The sequence below is a fragment of the Phlebotomus papatasi genome, chromosome 3 (genome assembly GCF_024763615.1).
Source record: "Phlebotomus papatasi isolate M1 chromosome 3, Ppap_2.1, whole genome shotgun sequence".
In the NCBI taxonomy this organism is placed as follows: domain Eukaryota; kingdom Metazoa; phylum Arthropoda; class Insecta; order Diptera; family Psychodidae; genus Phlebotomus; species Phlebotomus papatasi.
This window is the reverse complement of record NC_077224.1, coordinates 84425006-84445906: the sequence shown is the minus strand read 5'-3', so window position 1 is coordinate 84445906 and position 20901 is coordinate 84425006. Positions and strand designations below refer to the sequence as shown.

General features: G+C 32.5%; 1 protein-coding gene across 2 annotated transcripts in view; it reads left to right on the top strand.

Annotated features, from left to right (window-relative positions):
• LOC129806103 (cadherin-87A) overlaps positions 1-20901 on the top strand; it is a 167575-nt gene that overhangs the window by 102946 nt on the left and 43728 nt on the right. For both annotated transcript variants that reach the window (XM_055854456.1, XM_055854458.1), the window contains exons 3-4: positions 14724-14929; positions 19989-20126. In XM_055854456.1, the coding sequence (XP_055710431.1) occupies positions 14724-14929; positions 19989-20126 (344 nt within the window). The remainder of the gene's footprint in view (positions 1-14723; positions 14930-19988; positions 20127-20901) is intronic.

Sequence of the window (20901 nt, the reverse complement as noted above, 5' to 3'; positions counted from 1 at the left end):
GACGAAATGTCCAGCTGATTGATCTCCAAAACATATCCAAAAATAAAAGAAATCGTAGAATCCGTTTTCGAAAATACCAAAAAAACACATGGTTTTGGAGGAGATGGATCACTTGCATGAACCAAATGAACCACTTTTATTTAAACAAATAGGGTAAATGTGGGTAATGACCGACGAACAACAACTTTTGTTTGTAAACATGTTTTCAAATTTTTCCATGAGTATGAGCGAGATGACTAGATCCAGATCTCACTCACTCTCATTGAAATGTCAAAAAACATGTTTACTAAACAAAAGTTATTGTGCCTTGGGCATAAATGTACCAAATTTCGGCCAGCTTGCAATTTCGAACTCCCCTTGCGGGAAGGCCCAAATTCCTCTATGAAATTTTGTGCTACCATTATTACTATTATATCAAAAGTCAAAACATAAGAAATAGATGTCGCAAGGTGGTCCTATTTTATTGTCCACCACTGTATATTAAGACAATTGATACTAACATTTTATTACTATTTGGGAAAAATATTTTGCCAAAACAATATGCCAAGATTGTGCATAACTTCTTCACTTTTTCTTTGCCAAGAATATTTCATTAGTTTTGGATATTTGCAATTTTCTTTTTATTCGCAATACTTATTAAAATTTCATTTTACTGCTCGAACTCGAAGAGGGAACAGTTATATAATCGTCTTTTTTTTCAACTTGTGACAGTCCTGGAGCTTAAACGGTACAAGATATCAACTTCCTATCTTCGATAATCCGCGATAAGAATAACAATATCTTCAGACGTTTTTTCGTCTACGCCCCCTCCCTCTCTTAAAAACCATGTTTTTTGGTTTTACTTAAAATTGACCCAAGATTTTTCAATCAAAAGCTCCAAAGCTTTTTTAGGCTTTAGAGGTCCCGTTTTGCAACCAATTTGGTTAAATTTGGAATTTTTGGAAAGATAATGAAATTCTGAACTCAGCTGTATCGGTATTCCGGTATTGAATCGGTAAGGTACCGATTTTTTCACTGACGATTTTTGCCAAAATACTGCCCAATACTGCAGCTATTTTAGATATTTTCTTTCTAGGGTAAAGTGATACAAGTTGGACATAGTGTTACAAGTTGGACAATTCGCTGGTACAAGTTGGACAGGGTTTTTATTCTTGATAAATACAGTACTATTTTTTTAAGCACAAGGAACCAAATTATAATACTAAAGCTTTAAAAATATACAAATAAATATGAAGTACTAAATTTATCAAGGAAAAAAAAACCCTGTCCAACTTGTACCACTTTACCCTATACAGCGCTTTTCGATATTCAAACTGCGAAACACACGAGAAAATTCAATATTTGTTCTAAATTAATTAGGTCCTTTAGATATGTTTTAGAGATTGTCACCGGTCACCATGTTTGTTAATTAAAAAAATATACTATTGAATTATTCCCCAACAATGGTCAATGCTCGATCTGTATCCTGTGATACTGTAGTAATTCTAATTATTCTAATGATTTTGTTATTGATTTTGTTTAAGATTCCATCACAATCTTCCATGTAATTCTAATATTTTATAATTAGATCATTTATATTTTTTAGTACATGTCTGTTCTTAGAGGCTTCTGCTTAAACAGCTACTCTTTGTATTGGTTTATGTCACGACTGTTTGTTGATTTTGGAACGTGAGGAAAACTGTGCAAATAGATGTGACCAGAACTAGCACAAAAGTGTCGATTATGCAAAAATAGAACCGTCATGTACTAAAAAAAATGCTCAGGAGAAAGATTTTCCCTTTTGATTTTTCAATCAGACAGTACCATTATTACTTTTTATATACAGGGATGGGATTGTCAGTCCTAGGTCTCGTGGAATGTGCAGTGCAGTTCATTCGATTCAATTCGAACACCTTTAACGCTAGAAAAATGTTTGATAACATAAGAAGGATTCGAACCCCAAATTCCCACTTGATCCACCGAGTGCCCTTCAAATCATTAACCTTATCTAAATTTTGCCCTCACGATTCTCTAAACTAATATCAACCATATTCTTGGAATGTCAAATATTGTCAAAATATAAATATTCCGTTCATACATAGCGATATTTCGGATATTCCTTGCGTTCAGTAATTACTCTATGTTAAAAATAATATATATATATGTTTGGAAGAAATCGGAATGTGAAACAGTTTTAAACTATATCGAATCGGTTATAACGGTTTTCGTGTGCTTACACGTATTCTACTGTTCTTTGTGTTGATTCATTGTGCTATTCCTGTGGAAAATGAACATGTTTTTTTAGCACTTTACTGTTCTCAAATGCTTCTGCATTACCGACCTTTCTTTGTGTTGGTTCCTGTGTGGAATGCTTTCCTCAGCCATCCGCATGTTGTTTTAAAACCATCAAACAGTCATGGCAGGAACCTACACAAAAAAGTCGATAATGCAGAAGCACTTAGGAACAGTAAAGTGCTAAAAAAACCATGTTCATTTTCATTGGAATAGCACCATCATGTCACAACTGCCTGATGGTTTTGAAACATGATTAGAGCTGGGTAAAACAGTCGTGACAGGAACCAATAAAAAGAAAACTCGATAACGTAGAAGTGCACATGAGAACAGTCGTGTACTAAAAATTCCGGAAGAATTTTTCTTTTAATTTTCCTTTGGATAAGACCATTATTTTCTCTGTACCATTCTCCGTTCATCCGTAAAATCCATTTTTATAAATTTTATAAAAATAATATGGACAAAATGAGAATAAATTACATTTACGCATAAATTGTCTACACTTCAGCAGAGTGATTTTCTCTTAAAACCAGTAGAAAATCCATCGCTGTTTGTGTTTTTTTTTCTTGTTCCACATCTTTGTTGATCTTCTAGGCGGGAAGGAAGACATATAACCTAAGAAAAGAACACGAGACAGTGATCTTCTTTGTTGAGTGTTTTCCTGTGTGTTCATTCGCCTCGTCCAAAGTTATCTCTGTGTACCCCAAAAGAGTCCAGACACATGAAAACTTCTAATTAGCTATTAACCAATCACTTGGGTGTCTGCAGCAGGAAAAAAAATTAAAGAGATGAAAAGCTGCTGCTTCTAAAAAGTTTTCAGCAAAAAGTTTCAGGTGCCCAAAGGGCTAATTTGTTCAATGGAGTGAAAATTTAATTAGTTTGAATATTGAAATTGCCAATTTGAGACAATGTTCCCATTCTTCTTTCCCTTCATTCCTTCTGGTCCAAATGCCTCATCTGTGTCAGTTTATTTCAATTAATGGCGAAAAAGAGTCTGTATGTGAATTTTGTGAACATCTGATTGAAATTGGAACTAAGCCAAATTGATCTCGTGCCAAAGACGAAGTACGAGAGACTTTCTTTGTTGTGTGCTTCAATTGATCATCATCCTGGTGTTTTTTTTCTCAGTGTATCAACACTCTTAAAGACAGTTCAAATGACTTTCTGAAGGTGTATTGGATCATTTGCGCGTCCGTTGAGGAACAATACGCCCCTTGTTTTTCCTACAAGTCGCGTGCTTTCCCGTCTTTCTCCTTAATTCATTGTTGCGTGATATGGATTAAAAAATTGGATAGGTCAACAATTGGCCTTAAGGTTGTTTGTTTTCGGGGTAAATTTGCGCAAGAAACAAATAGATCTTGGCAAAATAGGCGCAATTAATTTAGTGCGAAAAAAAGGAACGATCTAAGAGAATGGAGAAGATGCTCTGCAACAAATTCAATTTTATGCGAAATTTAGAAAATAGCGTCTTTGTCCCATTTCCCGTCACAACTTGAACTCTGTTAGCACAGAAAATGTGGTTTAAAATAAACACAAAATAATTGATCAGTTTCTTCCTCGAATTTTCAGTGAAAGAACATTATTTGGAACACTCAATATAGAATACTCGAGATTTTCTTTCACATTGTACATTGTTCTTTGACTAAAAGTAGTTTCTGTTACATTGACAGAATTTATGCATGATGTTTCTTTAGAAAAACACCTCAAAAAGAAGATTTTTCGTAAAGATTTCACAAGAAATGTAAAGAGTTTACTTAAGGCTTAAGCATTTTAAATTTATAAAATAGCTGAGACACAAACCAGACGGCCGTAAAAACTATAAAAAGAATTGTTTTATTATCCTAGTTGCTTTTGTCATCGTATAATTGCTTCTGGATAGAGAACTGTAAGAGATATCGACTTGCAGCTTTTGACAAAAGTTAGATGTCTAAGGATTCCAAGAAGTTGATTATGTCATATCCATCATCTTACCTTCTCATCTGTCATTTTAGATTGCCCGGACTATTCTTAAATTTTCTTATTTTGCCTTCGGCACACTTTTAAGTTCAATATAATTTCATGAAAGCAAAATTCACGCCCCTTTCCTTTTTAAAATATTTGGATAAGTCTATCCCACTATTTTGGTCTTAAAATTGGAATGAACTAAATTTAATTTTGTCTGATGATCAAAAGAAGAAGAAGAAGAGTGCGAAAGAGTAGGATAGACGTATCCAAAGCTTCTAAGAGGAAAAGAGATATGAATTTTCATACTTTATGATATTTTCTTGATCAGAAAGGAATTCCAGAGCCATAACTAAACAAATTATTATCCCTCAAATTTCTCTAACGCGCCATTTGATGTGAGTAATCTGCATAAATCTCAGAAATCTGCTGTAAAAATTTAAATTGAACAGTACTCAATTTAAAAATTTAAAATCAATGAAATTTTTATTCAAGTTATGACAAAAAAAAACAAAAAAAAAATTTCATTTTGTCTTAAACAATTTTAGATCACCGCGACACACATTTTAGGTTAGGAAAACTTAATATAAAATTTAGATTTCCATCCCTTTTTTCCTTTAATATATTACATATATTTATCCCACTCTTTCGTGCGCTTTTTCTTTTTTTGAAGGTCACAACAAATTCAATTCAGTTCGATAAAAGTTTTAAATTTGAACGCAAATTTGAATTTGAAAAGGTAGTAGGATTCTAGCGAGCACACTTAGCTGAAAACAGCAGAGTTTTCAGGATATTTTTGCTGAGTTGATTAGCAAATATGCTGACAGTCAGCAGTTCTCAAACAAAAAGTTCTAACCAAATATTTGAAACTGGCACTGCCCCGCGAGTGTCGTTTTAAGGTTAGCAGAATTCAGCTGAAAGCACAATAACGTTTTCAGCTGAATTGAAATCGATTTTCCAAAATACAAAAAAAATTCGCTTTGCCTTCAGCACATGCGACTGCAATCGTTGGAGTAGCTATGACATTTTTAAGAATTCAAAATTTTGGCTCTCGACATTATGGCTTTCGTAATTTTGGCTTTCGGAATTTCGACCGGGAGCGCTTTTAACGCTATGGTATCTCGCAATATAAAGATGATTTAAACTACCGAATCTTGCGTTGTAGTATAGGTGGTCCTTGCAGGAAAAATATTTACCAATATTTTCTGAAGTTGGTACGACTCCGAAAAACTTCTATAGGGGAAGTACTCATCATTTTGGACACTTTCTAAATTTGGACACTTTGAAGGTAAAATTTGACACTAAAAATAAATTGATTAAATTTACGGAGTTTTCTTCGGACATTTGATCACTATATATCACTATTCTTCGAAGTGAGTTCACTATAGACTGATATAGAAAGTTTTCGGGCTCCTTGTGACATTCTACAGTTCCCTGTCATAAACAGGAAGAGTTGGAAAGAGTACTTAGTAAGATAGGTTTTAGAAATCGAAAATAATGGACATCCTATTAAGGCGGATTAGTTGTCCAAAATTACAAGCAAACTGTCCAAATTTCCGAACAAGGTGTCCAAAATTACAAACAAACTACGTATCAAATCATTTTTAAACGTATAAAGACTAATTTTAGTATAAACAAAGATGATAAACAACTTAACAAATTGTCACACAACTCATCTGAAAAGATGTAACAAAAAAAAATAAATTACTGAGCGACTTTCTCACAGCACTGTGAGGATACGTTCGAACACATTGGACAACTGCGTGGCCCTGATTAAAATTCATCCACAACCTAATTTGGATTGCCGTAGAAGTGGCGTAGTGCTGGAGACACTTGGAGACATCCTCGGAATGTGCATCCATACATATTAGGACATAATAGGATTTCAGGCTTCGCACAGCCTCTAGCTTCGGACATTTCATATTTTTCCCATATACCTTTAATGAATCTGATCTATTTTTTTCAAGAAATTTGGGACTTAAAACTACAACGAGAAAAATTTTTGTGGTATTTTCCACAGATCGTGTCTTTAGATTCTACTGCCTCAAAAAAAATTCAGTCTCCATGTACATTTCCCTTTAGGATCTACTATGTTGAAATTTTAAAATTTATTATCCTATGGATAGTAAATTCTAATAGCCGGATCGTTAAATCTACTATCCTCCTTTAGATTTTACCTTAATGTCTGGCTAGTAAAATTTACTATCCTGCCAATAAAAATTACTATCCGGCTAGTAAAGTCTATCATGTAAAATTCATTAACCATAGTATAGTGAATACTAAAGGCGATCACGTATATTCTACAATTTTTGACAGTCTGATCTAGTATAGCGTTTTCTGAGTTACTTTATTACTATCCGGCCCAGGGGCATGACATTTCCTATGTTTTCCATATGTTTCTATCGTGTCGAAAAATCCTTTGGGTTTATTAGCTGTATTATGACAGTGCAGAATGAATTAGAAAAAAATATTAATACAAAATAAAAGCCAACTTAATATTGAATAAGCAACCGAAAACTACAAATTGGCAACCTACGTAGTTTTGGAGATATTTTGTGAAATGAGTACGAAACCAGGGAAAAATTTACACTAAAATCGGAATTATTATCGAATTATTATAATAACGGCCGGGACCTAAGCCGCGGTACCGCTTCGTCTTAATGATGCAGTCATTTATAAAAAAAAACAGGGATTTTGCAAAGATTTTTTGATTTTTCACAGTACTAAAAGTTTCTCTAAGTACGAAGTTTCATTAATTAATTCATTTTTGTAGCTATTTTATCATAATTGCAGAACAAAGACATTTTTCCCGCCTAAATAGGCACAATTAGCTGTGTGAATAAAGCAAAACTTTTGCACTCTTTTAGTTAATATTATTTCCAACTTTATTTCCTCTTGCTTGACTCTATAGTGTCCTCAAAGGCACTCTAAACCAAGAAACAATTACCCAAGTTTAACAAGTTTTCCCAGCACATGAGAAAGTTTTCTTCATTTTTTTTATCCACTTCATGTATAGAATGGAAAACTATCTGTCGTTCTGCCGCCAAACTTTATTCTCGTTCTGCAGTCTCATTAATATGAAAAGCACAACAGTGATACTTTAAAAGTCTCGTGAAAATTAGGAGTTTGAATAATTTCTATTGGCCAATTCAATGCAATGAGAGTGCAATAAATTTGTGGAAAATAAATAGGATTGCCCATACTTTGGCAAATATATATGGCAATTTAGATATGAAGTGCCTAAAGTTAGCGTACCGAATTGCATATGTTGATGAATATATTAAATTATGCGTAAATAAGTACTATAAGAGATAAATCAACATGAAATATTATGCAAATTAATTATATTTTTCGAATAATTTTCCATACTTATATCTAGTTCATGCATTTTACGTGCGAATATTTTCAATTAATATTATTTTATCTCACATTTTTGAGTGCACAGTAAAAAAATGTGTAAAATTTTACTATAATAGTGTAAAATCGACCATTTTAGTTGTTTAATTTAAAAATGTTTAAAAAATGCACAACATTTTGATAATTTATTATCACGTGATTGAAAATTACCACTATTATAGTTGAAAAATGTTCAACAATGTTGTTTAATTTGAAAATGTGTAAAATTTTAACACTAATAGTGTGAAATTGGATAAATTAATTATTTAATTACGATCTGTGAAAAATTTCTCACTGTTATATTCATAAAAAATTTTCAACAATGTTTCGTGATTTAAAACTGTTTGACAAATTCTAAAAATTACCACTTTTATAGTATGATTGAAGTTTTTCACATTATTATAGTGTGAAAAAATACACAATTTTATGGTATTTTTTGTCAAATGATCAAAATTTAACACTATTTTAGTTTTATCACAATTTTTAACACTATTATAGTGTATTTCAACCAAATTTGATGAATTTTGAAACAAAAGTTGTTGGATTTTTAAACCAAAGTTGTGTAAAAATTGCTGAATTTCCAATTAAGACTTATACTTCAGTCGAGATGCTTCTCATTGGGCAAAAGTCATATAGAACATCAAATATTTATAAAGTCGTTGCGGGTGACTTTGCACGTTTTTTCGCTGTTTTCCAACTTTACTCTCTAAAAGTGGATAGTTGAAGTGAAAGGAGGGGGGTGAATGGGTAAAATTATTTGTATTCAGTTGTTAATGAATGGATTTTGTGCCACTAACATTAATTTTATAAAATTTTACTATGTTAAAAAAATCAAGAAAAAGGCTTGCACTTGGGATAAGGTGCGGGTGACTTTGCACTTTTTAATAAATACTAAAAAAACAACAATTTCTGATAATAAACGACAATGAAGATCTTCATATCTAAGGGTAAGATGCACGAGATCTCCAAGATGACGTGGTCTCCATCTTGATTTGACGTTTCTGTCCGCCATTTTGAATAACTGTCAAAACAGGAAACTTATCCGATTGAGCTGAAATTTTAGTATGTTGTAGCTGATGTCAAGACCTTTTCAAAACATATTTATGTTCCAGTCTACGTCAAGTATTTACCTAGATACAGAGGCTCAAAGTTTAAAATTTTGTAATACTCATATTTTGGCGGTCTTTATTTTTTAATCTTCAATATTTGAAACCTAAACGAAATGCCTTAGTAACCATTAAATATGGTCGGGGCATTAATTTTATATATTTATTTACTCTAATATAATTTAAAAAAATAAACGAAATGTGCATTTAATTAATTTCTTTTATTTTTCACCTTTGCGAAAACAGTTTTTAAGATTCTCAAATAATGCGCTGTTATAAACAAAACCATTACTTTTCTTTTTATTTGTTTGTTAGATCTCATCGCCTAACGATGGCGCTGTCTTTTTTGTGATAGTTTTGATAAAAGAAGCTCTCTGTAGTTCTGTATTCATGAAAATGTCAAAATTTTGAACTTGGAGCCCCTATATCTAGGCAATTACTTGACCTAGGTCGGATTTTATATATGTTCTGAAAAGGCCTTGACATCAGCTAGAACATACTAAAATTTCAGCTCAATCGGATAAGTTTCTTGTTTTGACAGTTATTCAAAATGGCGGACAGAAACGTCAAATCAAGATGGCGACCATACCATCTTGTAGATCTTGGTCATTTTATCTTAAATTCGCACAAAATTGGATAATTTTTAGCCAAATACGGCATTGAATAAATGATCAGTAAAAAGTTAAAATTGATCAGTAACAAAAAAATTTGAAACAGTGATATTATCGCCCAAATTTTGGCAAAGGGAAAATAAAGGGCTTTTCACTCTATATGGAACTATTTTAAATGTTAAATATATAAATTAGGCCCATTTTTGTAAAGATTTAAGTTTTATACTGATCATAATTAGATATTTTACTGCTCATTTTTAATTTTTTACTGATCATTTAGAATTTTATACTGCTCGTTTGTTTTTTGCCATTTTAAATTAAACACCTTTTCCAAATTTAACACTATAATAGTGTTAATTTTTTTTTACTGTGTGGTCAAAAATGGAGCTTTTGAACAATATTTGGATTGTTAAATATTTGTAAAATAATTTCACACAATTACTGTAAAATGCAATAGTGTTGAAAATGGAATTAAGTGAAAAAAAGGGAATTAATAACCCAACCAATTTAATTAGGATTATATTGCCAATTGCACTATCACACAGGTAATAGTGAATATAGACCGTGATTTATGTATCTTTCATACCTGCAATTACACACATAATTGTCCCCATCCATCGTTACCTTTTCAGGATGTTATTCATATAATGTTGGACCAAAAAGGATGGTATTCATTTATCACGGGATGTTGGTTGAATTTTGTAGAATTGATGCAATTAATTTTCCCTTGATTCTAATTTAGAGAATTACCATTTTCATGTTAAATTTAGGACAGAATAGAATTAATATCAAAAGCTTCACCACCATCCCCCCCCCCCCCACAAAAGCTGCTGAAAGAGATGAAAGCTCTTCAGGATGTTTCTCTGTGACATACTTTTCTTGACCAATAAATGGAACTTTTTGCAACAACTTCCCCCTGCTCAATCCCTTTACTAAACCACCCCCAACCACCCCTTTCGTATGCGGTTGTATATGTAGTCATAAAAAGCACTTGCGGCAGAAACGGGGCATATTTCATTTGCATTTCCCAACGAGCCGTAAACAAGCGGAAACGTCGGAAACATTTATTACATTTTCAGGTGGGTTACACAAATGGGCTTTTGAAGCCTTTTCCATTCGACAGTGATATCTGGGTATGTTAGGAGAGAAAGAGGTCTGACATGCCATTCTGGAGTCAGGAAGTTTACCAAAGGGATGGGTGCGAAGTTAGATTTGCATTTGCTTCGCATATTTACTCTAAAAGTGTGTATATTCGCCCTTCTTTGGCAGCCAGATACTAGCTTTTGAGTATCAATTTCAGCTTGCCACAAGTCAAAAAGATTGCACACATACACACGTTTCAACTCAGAGAAAGCTCGGAAAATGGATTGAAATTGTGTGGTTCTTGGAAGTTGATGAAAATACTGGCTGGGTAGGATTTTAGCACATATGGGATCCGCATTGCACACTCAGAGGAATATATTCTTAAAATTAATCCAAAATGCCATTAATGGTGCCATTCCAATGAAAAAGGAAAATCTATCTCCTAGACATTTTTATTAGTACATGACTGTTTTTATGGACTTCTGCATTATCGACTTTTCATTATGTAGATTGATGTCACGAGTGTTATCATTAGTTCTCGTCGTGTTCCTAAAGCCAACATGAGAACATTCATGTACTAAAATATGTACTAAAAAAAGTGTTCAATGGATGCAAATACAAGTAGAGTGTGATTCTCCAATTGTGTCTTGGATAAAAGGTAAATCGAACTCTACACTCAATCATTGTATTGAAAAAACCGACGTTAGGGAAATTTACTAGAAGGGAACCGGAATTCGTCGGGGGACGACGAATTCCCCCGACGAATTCCGGTTCCCTTCTAGTAAATCTACACTCAATCCCGGGATTAAGCACATTTTCGGGACCGAAAAAAAGCGCACGAAATGGCATTACGCATCGAGAAAATTTGCATACCCGCAGGGGCTTTCTTTTGAATAAATCGCCCGTAGAACGAATTTCGCGCAGAGTAAAATTAGTTCAAACAAAAAGATTCAACTGTTTAATAGAAATGCATTAACAAACAGTACTTTTTGGCCAAAGTTCTTAAATAAATGGTTAGAATATTTAAAAAAAATCTGCCTTAATAAAAGAAATTAAAGTTTTATTCTGAAAAAGTAGCAAAATATTTTCAAATTTCCTGCGTTGCAATATACGTCGCAGTATACATTCAGGCGTATTTCAAAAATGATTTCATAAATTGACTCCCAATGGTAGGCAAACTCGCATAATTCCGTCAGGTGCGTAATCCCGAAGGACTTAATGCCGGGACTGAGTGTATTTGCACAAAACGTCAGTTGATGTTCGAAGAATTCAAACTCAATTTCGAATTTCCAGCGAGCATCAAATGCTAAGCGATTGCAAGTCAGCTGAAAAAAAAATTTTCAGCTGAGTTCTGTTAACCTTGAAGTGACACTAGCGATCGCAGCGACGATTAGTCAAAGTTATTCTTTTTCCCCAATCGAGTGAGAGACTTTAATGAACTTGGTTTTTGTCTTTGCTGAGGTTGCCGGGATTGAGTAGAAGCTAAATGTAAACCCTTTCCATTATTACAATTTTATGATTCTTACAATAACCACATTTGACATTAAATAATAAAGCAAAAAATTTAAAATTCGCAAAAATTAAAAAAAAAATATTTTGAATAATATGTATTCTTTATACTTTTCCGACCAATTTAATTTTTGTATTGTTCAATTTTATCAAAAAAATTATTAATTCATTTATAAAAAAAATACTACACCTAAATTAAAATTGCATTGCCGAAAATTCTTGTCCGCTAATTTTAGAAAATTAATAACCCAATTTCAAGATATTTTTTAATTTTGGAAATTTTCAATATATTTTGATATTTCATGAATTCTAAATTCGAGAAATATTGAAAAAACTTCGCAAACTCATGGAAATACTCTAGAAGACTAAGATCATATGGAATTTAGAAACTATATCATCTTTATTTAAAATTACAGTCGACTCAAAATGATTTTCAATAAATTAGCTTATTGTCCTGATTTTAAAGGTCTTTAAAAACTGTTTTCTAAAAAATATTAACACATGTCTTTTTAATTTAAAAAATTAATCATCAAATTGAATTAATTTTTCATTTAAAAAAGAATACGTACAGTATTAAAAAAAAAACGATTTTACTGCGATAATAAAAGTAATTTTTTGCGCAAAAATGCGTTTCAGAAAATTTATAATCGAAAAATGTTGTGTTACATCAATGCAGCATAGGGGAAAGCGCCCATTCTTGATACCATTGGAAGCTTCGTAATGATTAAATTTTTCCTATGTTTCTCAATAAATATGACTCCGCAATATATTTTAAAAACTGGCCACTTTCCCATAGTTTTTAAAAAACGGTTGGGATGAGTCATATTGTGAAGCATAGAAAATTTAGTCATTTCGAAGCTTCCAGTGGTATCAAGCATGGACACTTTCTCCTATGCATTATGCATATGAACATTTTATAATAATATATATTAATAATAATAATTAATATATAGAATATTTTATAATAATAAATATAAAATATTTTATAAATTTGCCACAGTGCAGTGCACAAAAACGCCTTTATGTAAATTTTTCAACTTAAATTGTGATAAAACAATTATATTTTGCTTTGTAGTACCATATACATTTTTTTAGTGTTTTTAAAACCATCATTAAACTTACTACTAAGTAGGGGAGCCACAACTTTAAAAAAGAATTTTTTTAAGTGCCTTTGCAATTTTATTTACCATAAATAATTGAAAAATGTAGAAAAATGGCTGTTTCAGGAAAGATGCCAATATTTAATTGCGAAAATTGAGGAAAGTATGATTTTTACAAAGAAGAAAACATATTTTTCATAAATAATGAATAATTTCATAACCCCGGCCTGAATATTTCTTCAGAAAAAAGTATAGTCCTCAAGAAAATATTGACGCAATTCACCAAAAATGCAGAATTTTTGGTCGGGAGTATGTTTAATACACCTATTAGACCATTCTCTATAGACAGAATGTTGCCGCATAATTCCTATATAAAAAAATAGAACATGAAAATCATGATTATAATTCTCATTAAGTTGATGAATAATTTCGAAGGAAATTCCAAGTCCATTTTGAAAGAAAAAGAAAGGAAAAAAATGAAAGAGAAAATCTGCTAAATGATTTCCAGCGCCATCTACCGGCAGTGTTTAGTTCTGCCATTATGCGCCGCGAGCGCTAAACAGTGCCATTTTCATGTATTTGCTTAGCACTTTTTGTTCGAAAGCTGCTGACTGGCCAGCAGATCGATTCAGCAAAAAAAAAATGCTGAAAATGCTGCTTTTTTTTAGTTGACTGTGCTCGCTGGGTTAGTACGTATAAATTACATTTCTCACTTTTCAAATTTGACAGATATTTTAAAAAATAACGGAATTTATTGTGAGATAAAATTGTATTTTTAATTAAATATATGTACTTTCTCACAAATCGTGGTAATATATATCCGTGTATCCGTATATTCAAGAAGCAATAGAGAAATGTGGTTCTCAATCATCCAGAACACAAACTTTTGAACATAACCTTGATGACCTTACGTTTAACATTTTGAATTCAACTGTCACGTCCATTGAACGAATTTAAGTGATTCAGATTTAAAAGACTCTACTGTATTTTGAGAAAAAAAAACTCAATTCTACCCATCTATTCTTTTCCCCGAGTGTACTTTCTCCAACTACACGTATCCATGTCCGTTTTGGTAAATGGAGTGATCTACCTCTCATCTTTATGTCATGAAAATGCAGGAATTTATGGAAATTTCCAGGAGATGTATCTCGATAATTTTCAGCAGATTTTCTCTATGGAAATTTTCACAAGACCACTTTCAGAAACGTACCAACGGGCTCATCCTCAAATTTGCATGATTTTCCTATGGGGAGTCTTCAACGTTGCACCAACTGGTTACACAGTGTGAATGTGAACTTATGTTCAATGGCCAAGTTGGGGCTATGGCTTTTCATTTCTGAGAGGAAAATGCTTTTTCACTCTTCGGCTATTCCTTGACAAAATACCTTCTATTTTAAGTTTAGAGCTTTTTGTTTAATTTGCTGTTGAAGAGCATAAGGAGGGTGTTTCTTTTTTAAGAAAAATCTTCTGTTAGGCATGTCAAATAGCTCATTTTTCCATTTCATAAGGGCGGTGGGGGGAGGTATATGTTGAAAAATAGAATGAAGGGAAGAAAAAGGTGGAAAAATTGAATTCTTCGAGTGAAAAATTGAGTGGATTTTGTGGAAAAAGTCAGTGAAGGGAGAAGAAAGAGAAAATAATACAAAAGACAATTTTGATGTTTGCGCAGGAGAGAAGTAATTTTCTTTTGTCTCCCGCACTTCCAGGTGAATGCAATCTTCCACCTGTTTTCACCCAGGATATGAATAATCTAGCCCTGTCAGAATCTACTCCTGTGGGAGCGATTGTCTACCAATTGGAAGGATACGATCCGGAGGGCGAAGAGATTTCCTTTGGTCTCGTCGGATCAGATAATTTCATGGTGAATCCGAGAACAGGAGAAGTGGAAATCGTTAGAGCACTGGACCGTGAGGTAAACTGTACTATATAAATCCATTTTACCTTTCATTCCCCAGGATACCCTTTAAAATACCCCTTTCCCTGTGTACATTCCCATATTGCCCATCCTATCCAAATAGCTCAGCCATTGGCTCACACACTTCAATTATTCCCTTTAATTTTCCAATTTCACTTTGCGTGTATGTTGTTAAATTAATTTGTGCTAAACACACATGCAATTTCATGTTACAATCACAAATTTCTAAATACACCATTCCGCTGTGCAGATAATTTATTGAGTCCTTATCGTGTCACGAGTTAGCTTTCTCACCCCATATCTCAGGGGATTTAATTGCAAATGGACTCAGTGGATGAGATAGTTGAATGCACTATCTAGATGATGATTAAAGAGACAGACAAATTTAGAAGGTTCAGATTGAAGCAAAGTAATAGACTTTTAATCAGGCAGTCACACAGAAGCACTACAGAATTTTGTGCAATCCATTGAATTGAGACAAAGCACCACAAATTGTACTTGTTCGATGAATAATGGAGATTTTGGGAATCTGTTTAAAATTCACAGTGACTAAAATGCACCTTAAGTGCCGTCGAGGTACAATAAGGTCCCCCGCCGTCTTACACCGCAGTAAAAAAAGTCACATTTGTGTTGGGTTTGTTGAAAAAAATAGTTGCACTACCCATACAGTATTTTCGAAGCATATAGGGGAGACCGGGGCAGATTAGCTAATAAATTAAATGTTTCATTGCGTATCAATTGTAAACACAACAATAAAGAGCATAAAAGGAGTCTACATATTAAAAGTTTATCAAAAGATTACTTTCTATGAAATAAATAAGTAAAGCTTAGTAAATCGGTGCGCCAATTGGTTTTAACAAAAGGAAATTATTATTAACAAATAAGTTTGTCATTTTCAGAATGTACAAGCCTTATGGCCTCTACACATTGGGAGCAATTTTTGTCAAAAATTACTTTTTTGAAGGAAATTCCCTGCAGCGTTGCAGGGGGAAACGTCAAATTTCTGTCAAAAACGCAATTTTTGACGAAAATTGCTCCCAATGTGTAGACGCCTTTAGACAAACAAGTTTGTTAAGGTTTGCCACAGGTTTGGCAACCTCCATTTAAACATTCTTTTGACAAGATTTTGACATTCTTTTGTAAATTAGTTTTTGAATTGCGGATTTACGGACCTAAATAAAGACTTTTGTTAGAATCTTGCCTTATAAATTACCCCTATTGTAGAACAATTAAAAAAATCTTTTTGACCTTAAAATTTAGTTTTTTACAGTAACATTTTAAATTCAATAAAAATATATTCTCTGTACATGTGCCTACCATTTCGTGTTATATTTGTTTTTATGGGATCTAAGACTTAAAAATTATAAAGAATTTAAGAAAAATATACCATTTCTGAATTAAAATGCTCCATCCGTTAGTTAATCATCCTAGCTTTAATTTGAAACATAAGTCAAGCGTATAAATATTTGTTTTCTTCCGTTAAATTGTTGAGAATTCGTAAAGCGAATCTTTGAACTCTGACATTGTCGAAACGCCTTTGGGTTTTGTGATTTTTCCACGCAAAATTCAAGCTTCATTCTCATAAATTTATGAGTTCAATTTATCCAAAAGTTTACAATAATTTTTGAAGTTAACTTTTTTATCTTGTTTAAGAAAATACATTAGCGAGTATTTATTAATACGAAGGGGTATTTAACTACATCATCAGAATCATACGAAAATAGAAAATTTCTTGTAGGTAAAATTTTTCAAAAATATCTTAAATTGGAAGTTAACAAAGCTTTAAAATCTGCTGCAAACCTTCTTGTTAAATATTCGCAAATTATGTAAATTACAAACTTGTTCGATAAAATTGATCACCTTTGGGCAAAACATCAAGCTTGCGCACGGATTTACCAACATTTTGTCATTTTCTACGTGATAGTAGTGTTTTTTTGGCAAACTTTTAAGTAAAAATTTTTTCAGAGTACTTAAAATTAAGCGGTTACGTGGGTCAAAAAGACTGGAAAACACATTTTTTAGTCTAATTTTTTTGTGACAAAATAAATTTTATTTGTATTTAAGTTCTTCAGTATAAGATAGCACAAAATTTAAGTTATATTTTCTGCAATTTTCTGAAATTTCCTGCTAGCTGATAATTGAAAATTATCCCTTGAACGAAAAATTTTAAAAAAAAATGACACTTGATTTATTTGGGAAACTTTCATGTAAAAAACACAATTTTTTACATATATCGCCCTACGTTTCATCTTCTAGAATAAGTTTGTAATCAATTAGATCTAAAATCCTTCTTTCAAGGACAAGTTTAACCCATCGGCTAACAGGAAATATTTAGTTTTTGGATTTCACATGAACCATACGAGAAATCTTTTCCACCGAAAAGTTTTTTTTCAAAAAGGTTTCCGAAAATCAAGTCACAGAAGCTGAATTTTAAAAAATTAAAATTAAAATTTCAGAAGATATAGTTATAATGTTGTACTCCGTAGTACTCCTATATGCCTAAGAGTTTGAATTATGTTTTTTATTATGCTGAAAATTTTTTTTTTTTAAAATTATATTTTTTGGTCTTTATAATAATCGTAACCCCTTAAGCTTCTTATATCACGCTGAATTCCAATTAGTTTTGAAAAATGCTCTCAATAGTTTACTTCAATTTACCTGCATGATAAGAAAGAATTGTCATATAGAAATTAAATTTAGCAGAGATTCATACTAAAAATAATAGCAGTACGAAATCACCGATCATTTCTTATAATTCTACCAAAAATTCTACACTTTTTCGCGAACTTTTTAGGCAACTTGTATTTTCAATTAGCGAATTTCCAAGACAAAATCCTTAGATTTAGTAAGCTTAAATGTAACTCATAAACGTTTGTTTCTCAAATAAACTTCAGCTACTTTAAACTCTCTCACTCTCCCTTTAATACCATTTTCCCTATATCACAAAGTAATATATCAATAAGAGGTGTTATTTTTGAGAAAAAAGGGTAGCTTTTGCTGATGGACTAGTTTTTCAGGACTCTTCTATAAGAAGAGGGTCCCTGCACAATTTTTTTTATAACACAGCTCCAATTGGGTAATTTTTTTAACACTATGACAATGTCATATGGAGGATCTCAGTGCCCCAATAGGCAAGACCGCTGGATTTTGGGCGGTGAGATCTCTGACTCGACTCTCACAGCTGTGAGTTCGAGTCTCGCCAGGTGCAAGCAACTGAATGTCCAGAAAAAAGACATTTTTACTGTGATAAAACGTAATAAAAATGCACTGTTTCTGCCCAAAAAAAACTTCAGGAGCGGAAGAAGGAGCTGCTTGAAGCCAACTCATAAATTGGTTCCAAACTCAGCTTACACTTCGAGTTACGAAAAACTTTTTAGACTAAAATATAGAATATTTATCCCTCTTTACAAGGCACAGAGTCCTGTGTACAAGGCACACCTCAATTGTGACATATGTCGTGTAACGGTCACAAATGCAGAAAAATTTCCATACGAATCTGTATGTGAATGTGAGTAAGTGGCTTCAACCTTGAAGGCCACTTGCCAGAGGGTAGCTATTCTTCTAACACGGGGCAAATAAAGTATCTCGATATGATTAATAATAATCTGAATGAATTTTTGGTCTGACGGGATGTAGCAGATAGTGGACGGAAAAATACACCTCTTTTGATTTTTATTCTTTAATTCTTTACAACGTTTCGAGGATGAAAGTCATGAAAGTCCTCTTCATCAGGTTTCGAATTGGAAAAAATTCACGTACAGGTGGCAATATTTACTGTTGCACTTCACTTTCAAGAAGCATTTTTTTCTTAATATAGTCTTGTAGGCTTCCTTAAGTAAGGTACTATAGAACCAAAAATCTTTTTATTTGCTTATAATGCTCTTGGGTCCATCACTGAGATTACTATGAGTACAGTGGCGCACTCTTAAGGATCTTAAGAGCTTCTATAGGAATTCCAAAAGAAAATTCCCACTTTAAGTCTTTTAAAAGTGCACTAAAAGACTTGTTTAATACTTGGTTCTATAAGGCAGCTATTTTGCTTCTTGGGTTGGACTTTTCCACAATTTTCACGGAGATGTTCACCATCCAATAGGCTAACACGATGGCAATTCAATTAAAATGCAATTGCGATGTCTAAGAAACCGAAAAATAATAATCAAGCTGTTGAAAATTTGAGTAGTCGTTTCTTTTGAATTCAAACCCGGGGAGTTCTTGCAAATGCAGGAAGTCCTGGAAGTCACCTATGGCACTTCCGGAAGTGTGGAAGTCTTTGACATTTGCAACAGAAATTTACGAACTGCTAGAAGTGGTGTACACGATTTTTCGACTAATATCTCCACCCCATTCATGTAACAATTTGTTTAGTAAAATTTCTAACATTATGAGGCTTTTATTATTAAGGGTACCAATCCCAGCTGAAAAATTAAGTACTTATTAAATACTTATTAAGTACTTATTAAGCACTTGCTAAGTACTTGACCTATTTCAATACCTTAATTTTAAATAGTTGTAGGAGAGCTTTATTAAATGTATGAAAATGAAACAAATTTTTCACTGCTTTACCTTGTTTTAGTGTTAACCAGGATGTTAAATAACTCTGAAGGATTTCACAGAATGTCAAGTCAATCACAATGGTCAATATCTTAATTTAATCAAATATTCTTACTCCAGATTTAACTTCCGAGTATATCCAGAAGTTTCCTGCTGAGGATTTTACATTGATAGACAATCAATGGAGGTCCTTTGAATGCTAATTGAGTCGTATTCACTGGAGAGACATACGAGCAATTATATCCCTAATCTAATTTGTGTCCAACTCTGATTGCTCAGAAGAAATTTAGTTTGTGTGTGCTAGATGGGCTAGATGTGTAAGATGGCATTGAAATTACCTCTCCATTGTACCAACATCCTCAACAGATCCTTCCCTCTTTGGTAACCTCCTCTTTTCCTCATTCACTTAATTTCCCATTGGACACCAAAGGGAGATCCTCCCGGACGGGTTCTCACATGAAAATCATGATTATAATTCATTGTTGGCAATTTGTATTCGCATCAGGATCAGGACACACTCCACTTCCTTGTCACCATCAAGGATAAAGTGAACAGTACAGAATCTGAGAATGATAATCGTGTCGAGGTGCCAATCAGTGTTATTGTTCTCGATGAGAATGACAATGCTCCGGAATTTCAGAATGTAAGTCACAATATTCATTATTTCCGTATTTAATCATTTACCATCCCTCATCGATGCAATTGTGTTGAGCCTTTTTTTTATTCACCATTTCCCACCTACTTTAAATTCCATCAGAGAAAATGCAATTTAACCAATTCCTACACTGAGAGAAAAAAAAGATTAAAATTTAATCTTTTCTTCATAATTTCAAGTCTTTTTAGGGCTTAAAAAATATTAAGATTTTTTTATTCTTAATATTAGTCCTAATAAGATTAAAATCAAGTCGGAACTGAAAATAAGATTTTTTTCGAATAATTTTAAAACTTTTTTTTTAGAAGCTAGCAGATTAAATTTAAGACTGCAGAAGATTAATTTCAAGATTAATTTCGACTGATTTCAAGAATAAATAAGAATAGAAATAAGTCTTTTTTAGAATAAAAATAAGTCATTATGCAGAATAAAATTAAGCTTTATTAGTCATAATTTTAAGATTTTTTTTTAAATCAAAAGCAATTTTTTTTCATTGGTTTCAAAATTCATTTATTCTAACATATGTGAGGTTATTTTTAATTATAGGGGTTACAGCCAGTAGTTTCTTCGGTCTAATCACATTAAAATCTTCTGATTCCTCAAGAATTTTGTATGACAAATTTTTTTTTTACAAATGTCGTTTTCACTTAAAGTTCAAACTTAAAAAATTATTGCTTAAATTTCTTGAATTATTTCAATCCCTCAGTAGAAATTTGCGTTACAAGGAAAATATATTAAGAAGAATATGTTCCGGATTTAAGATCAA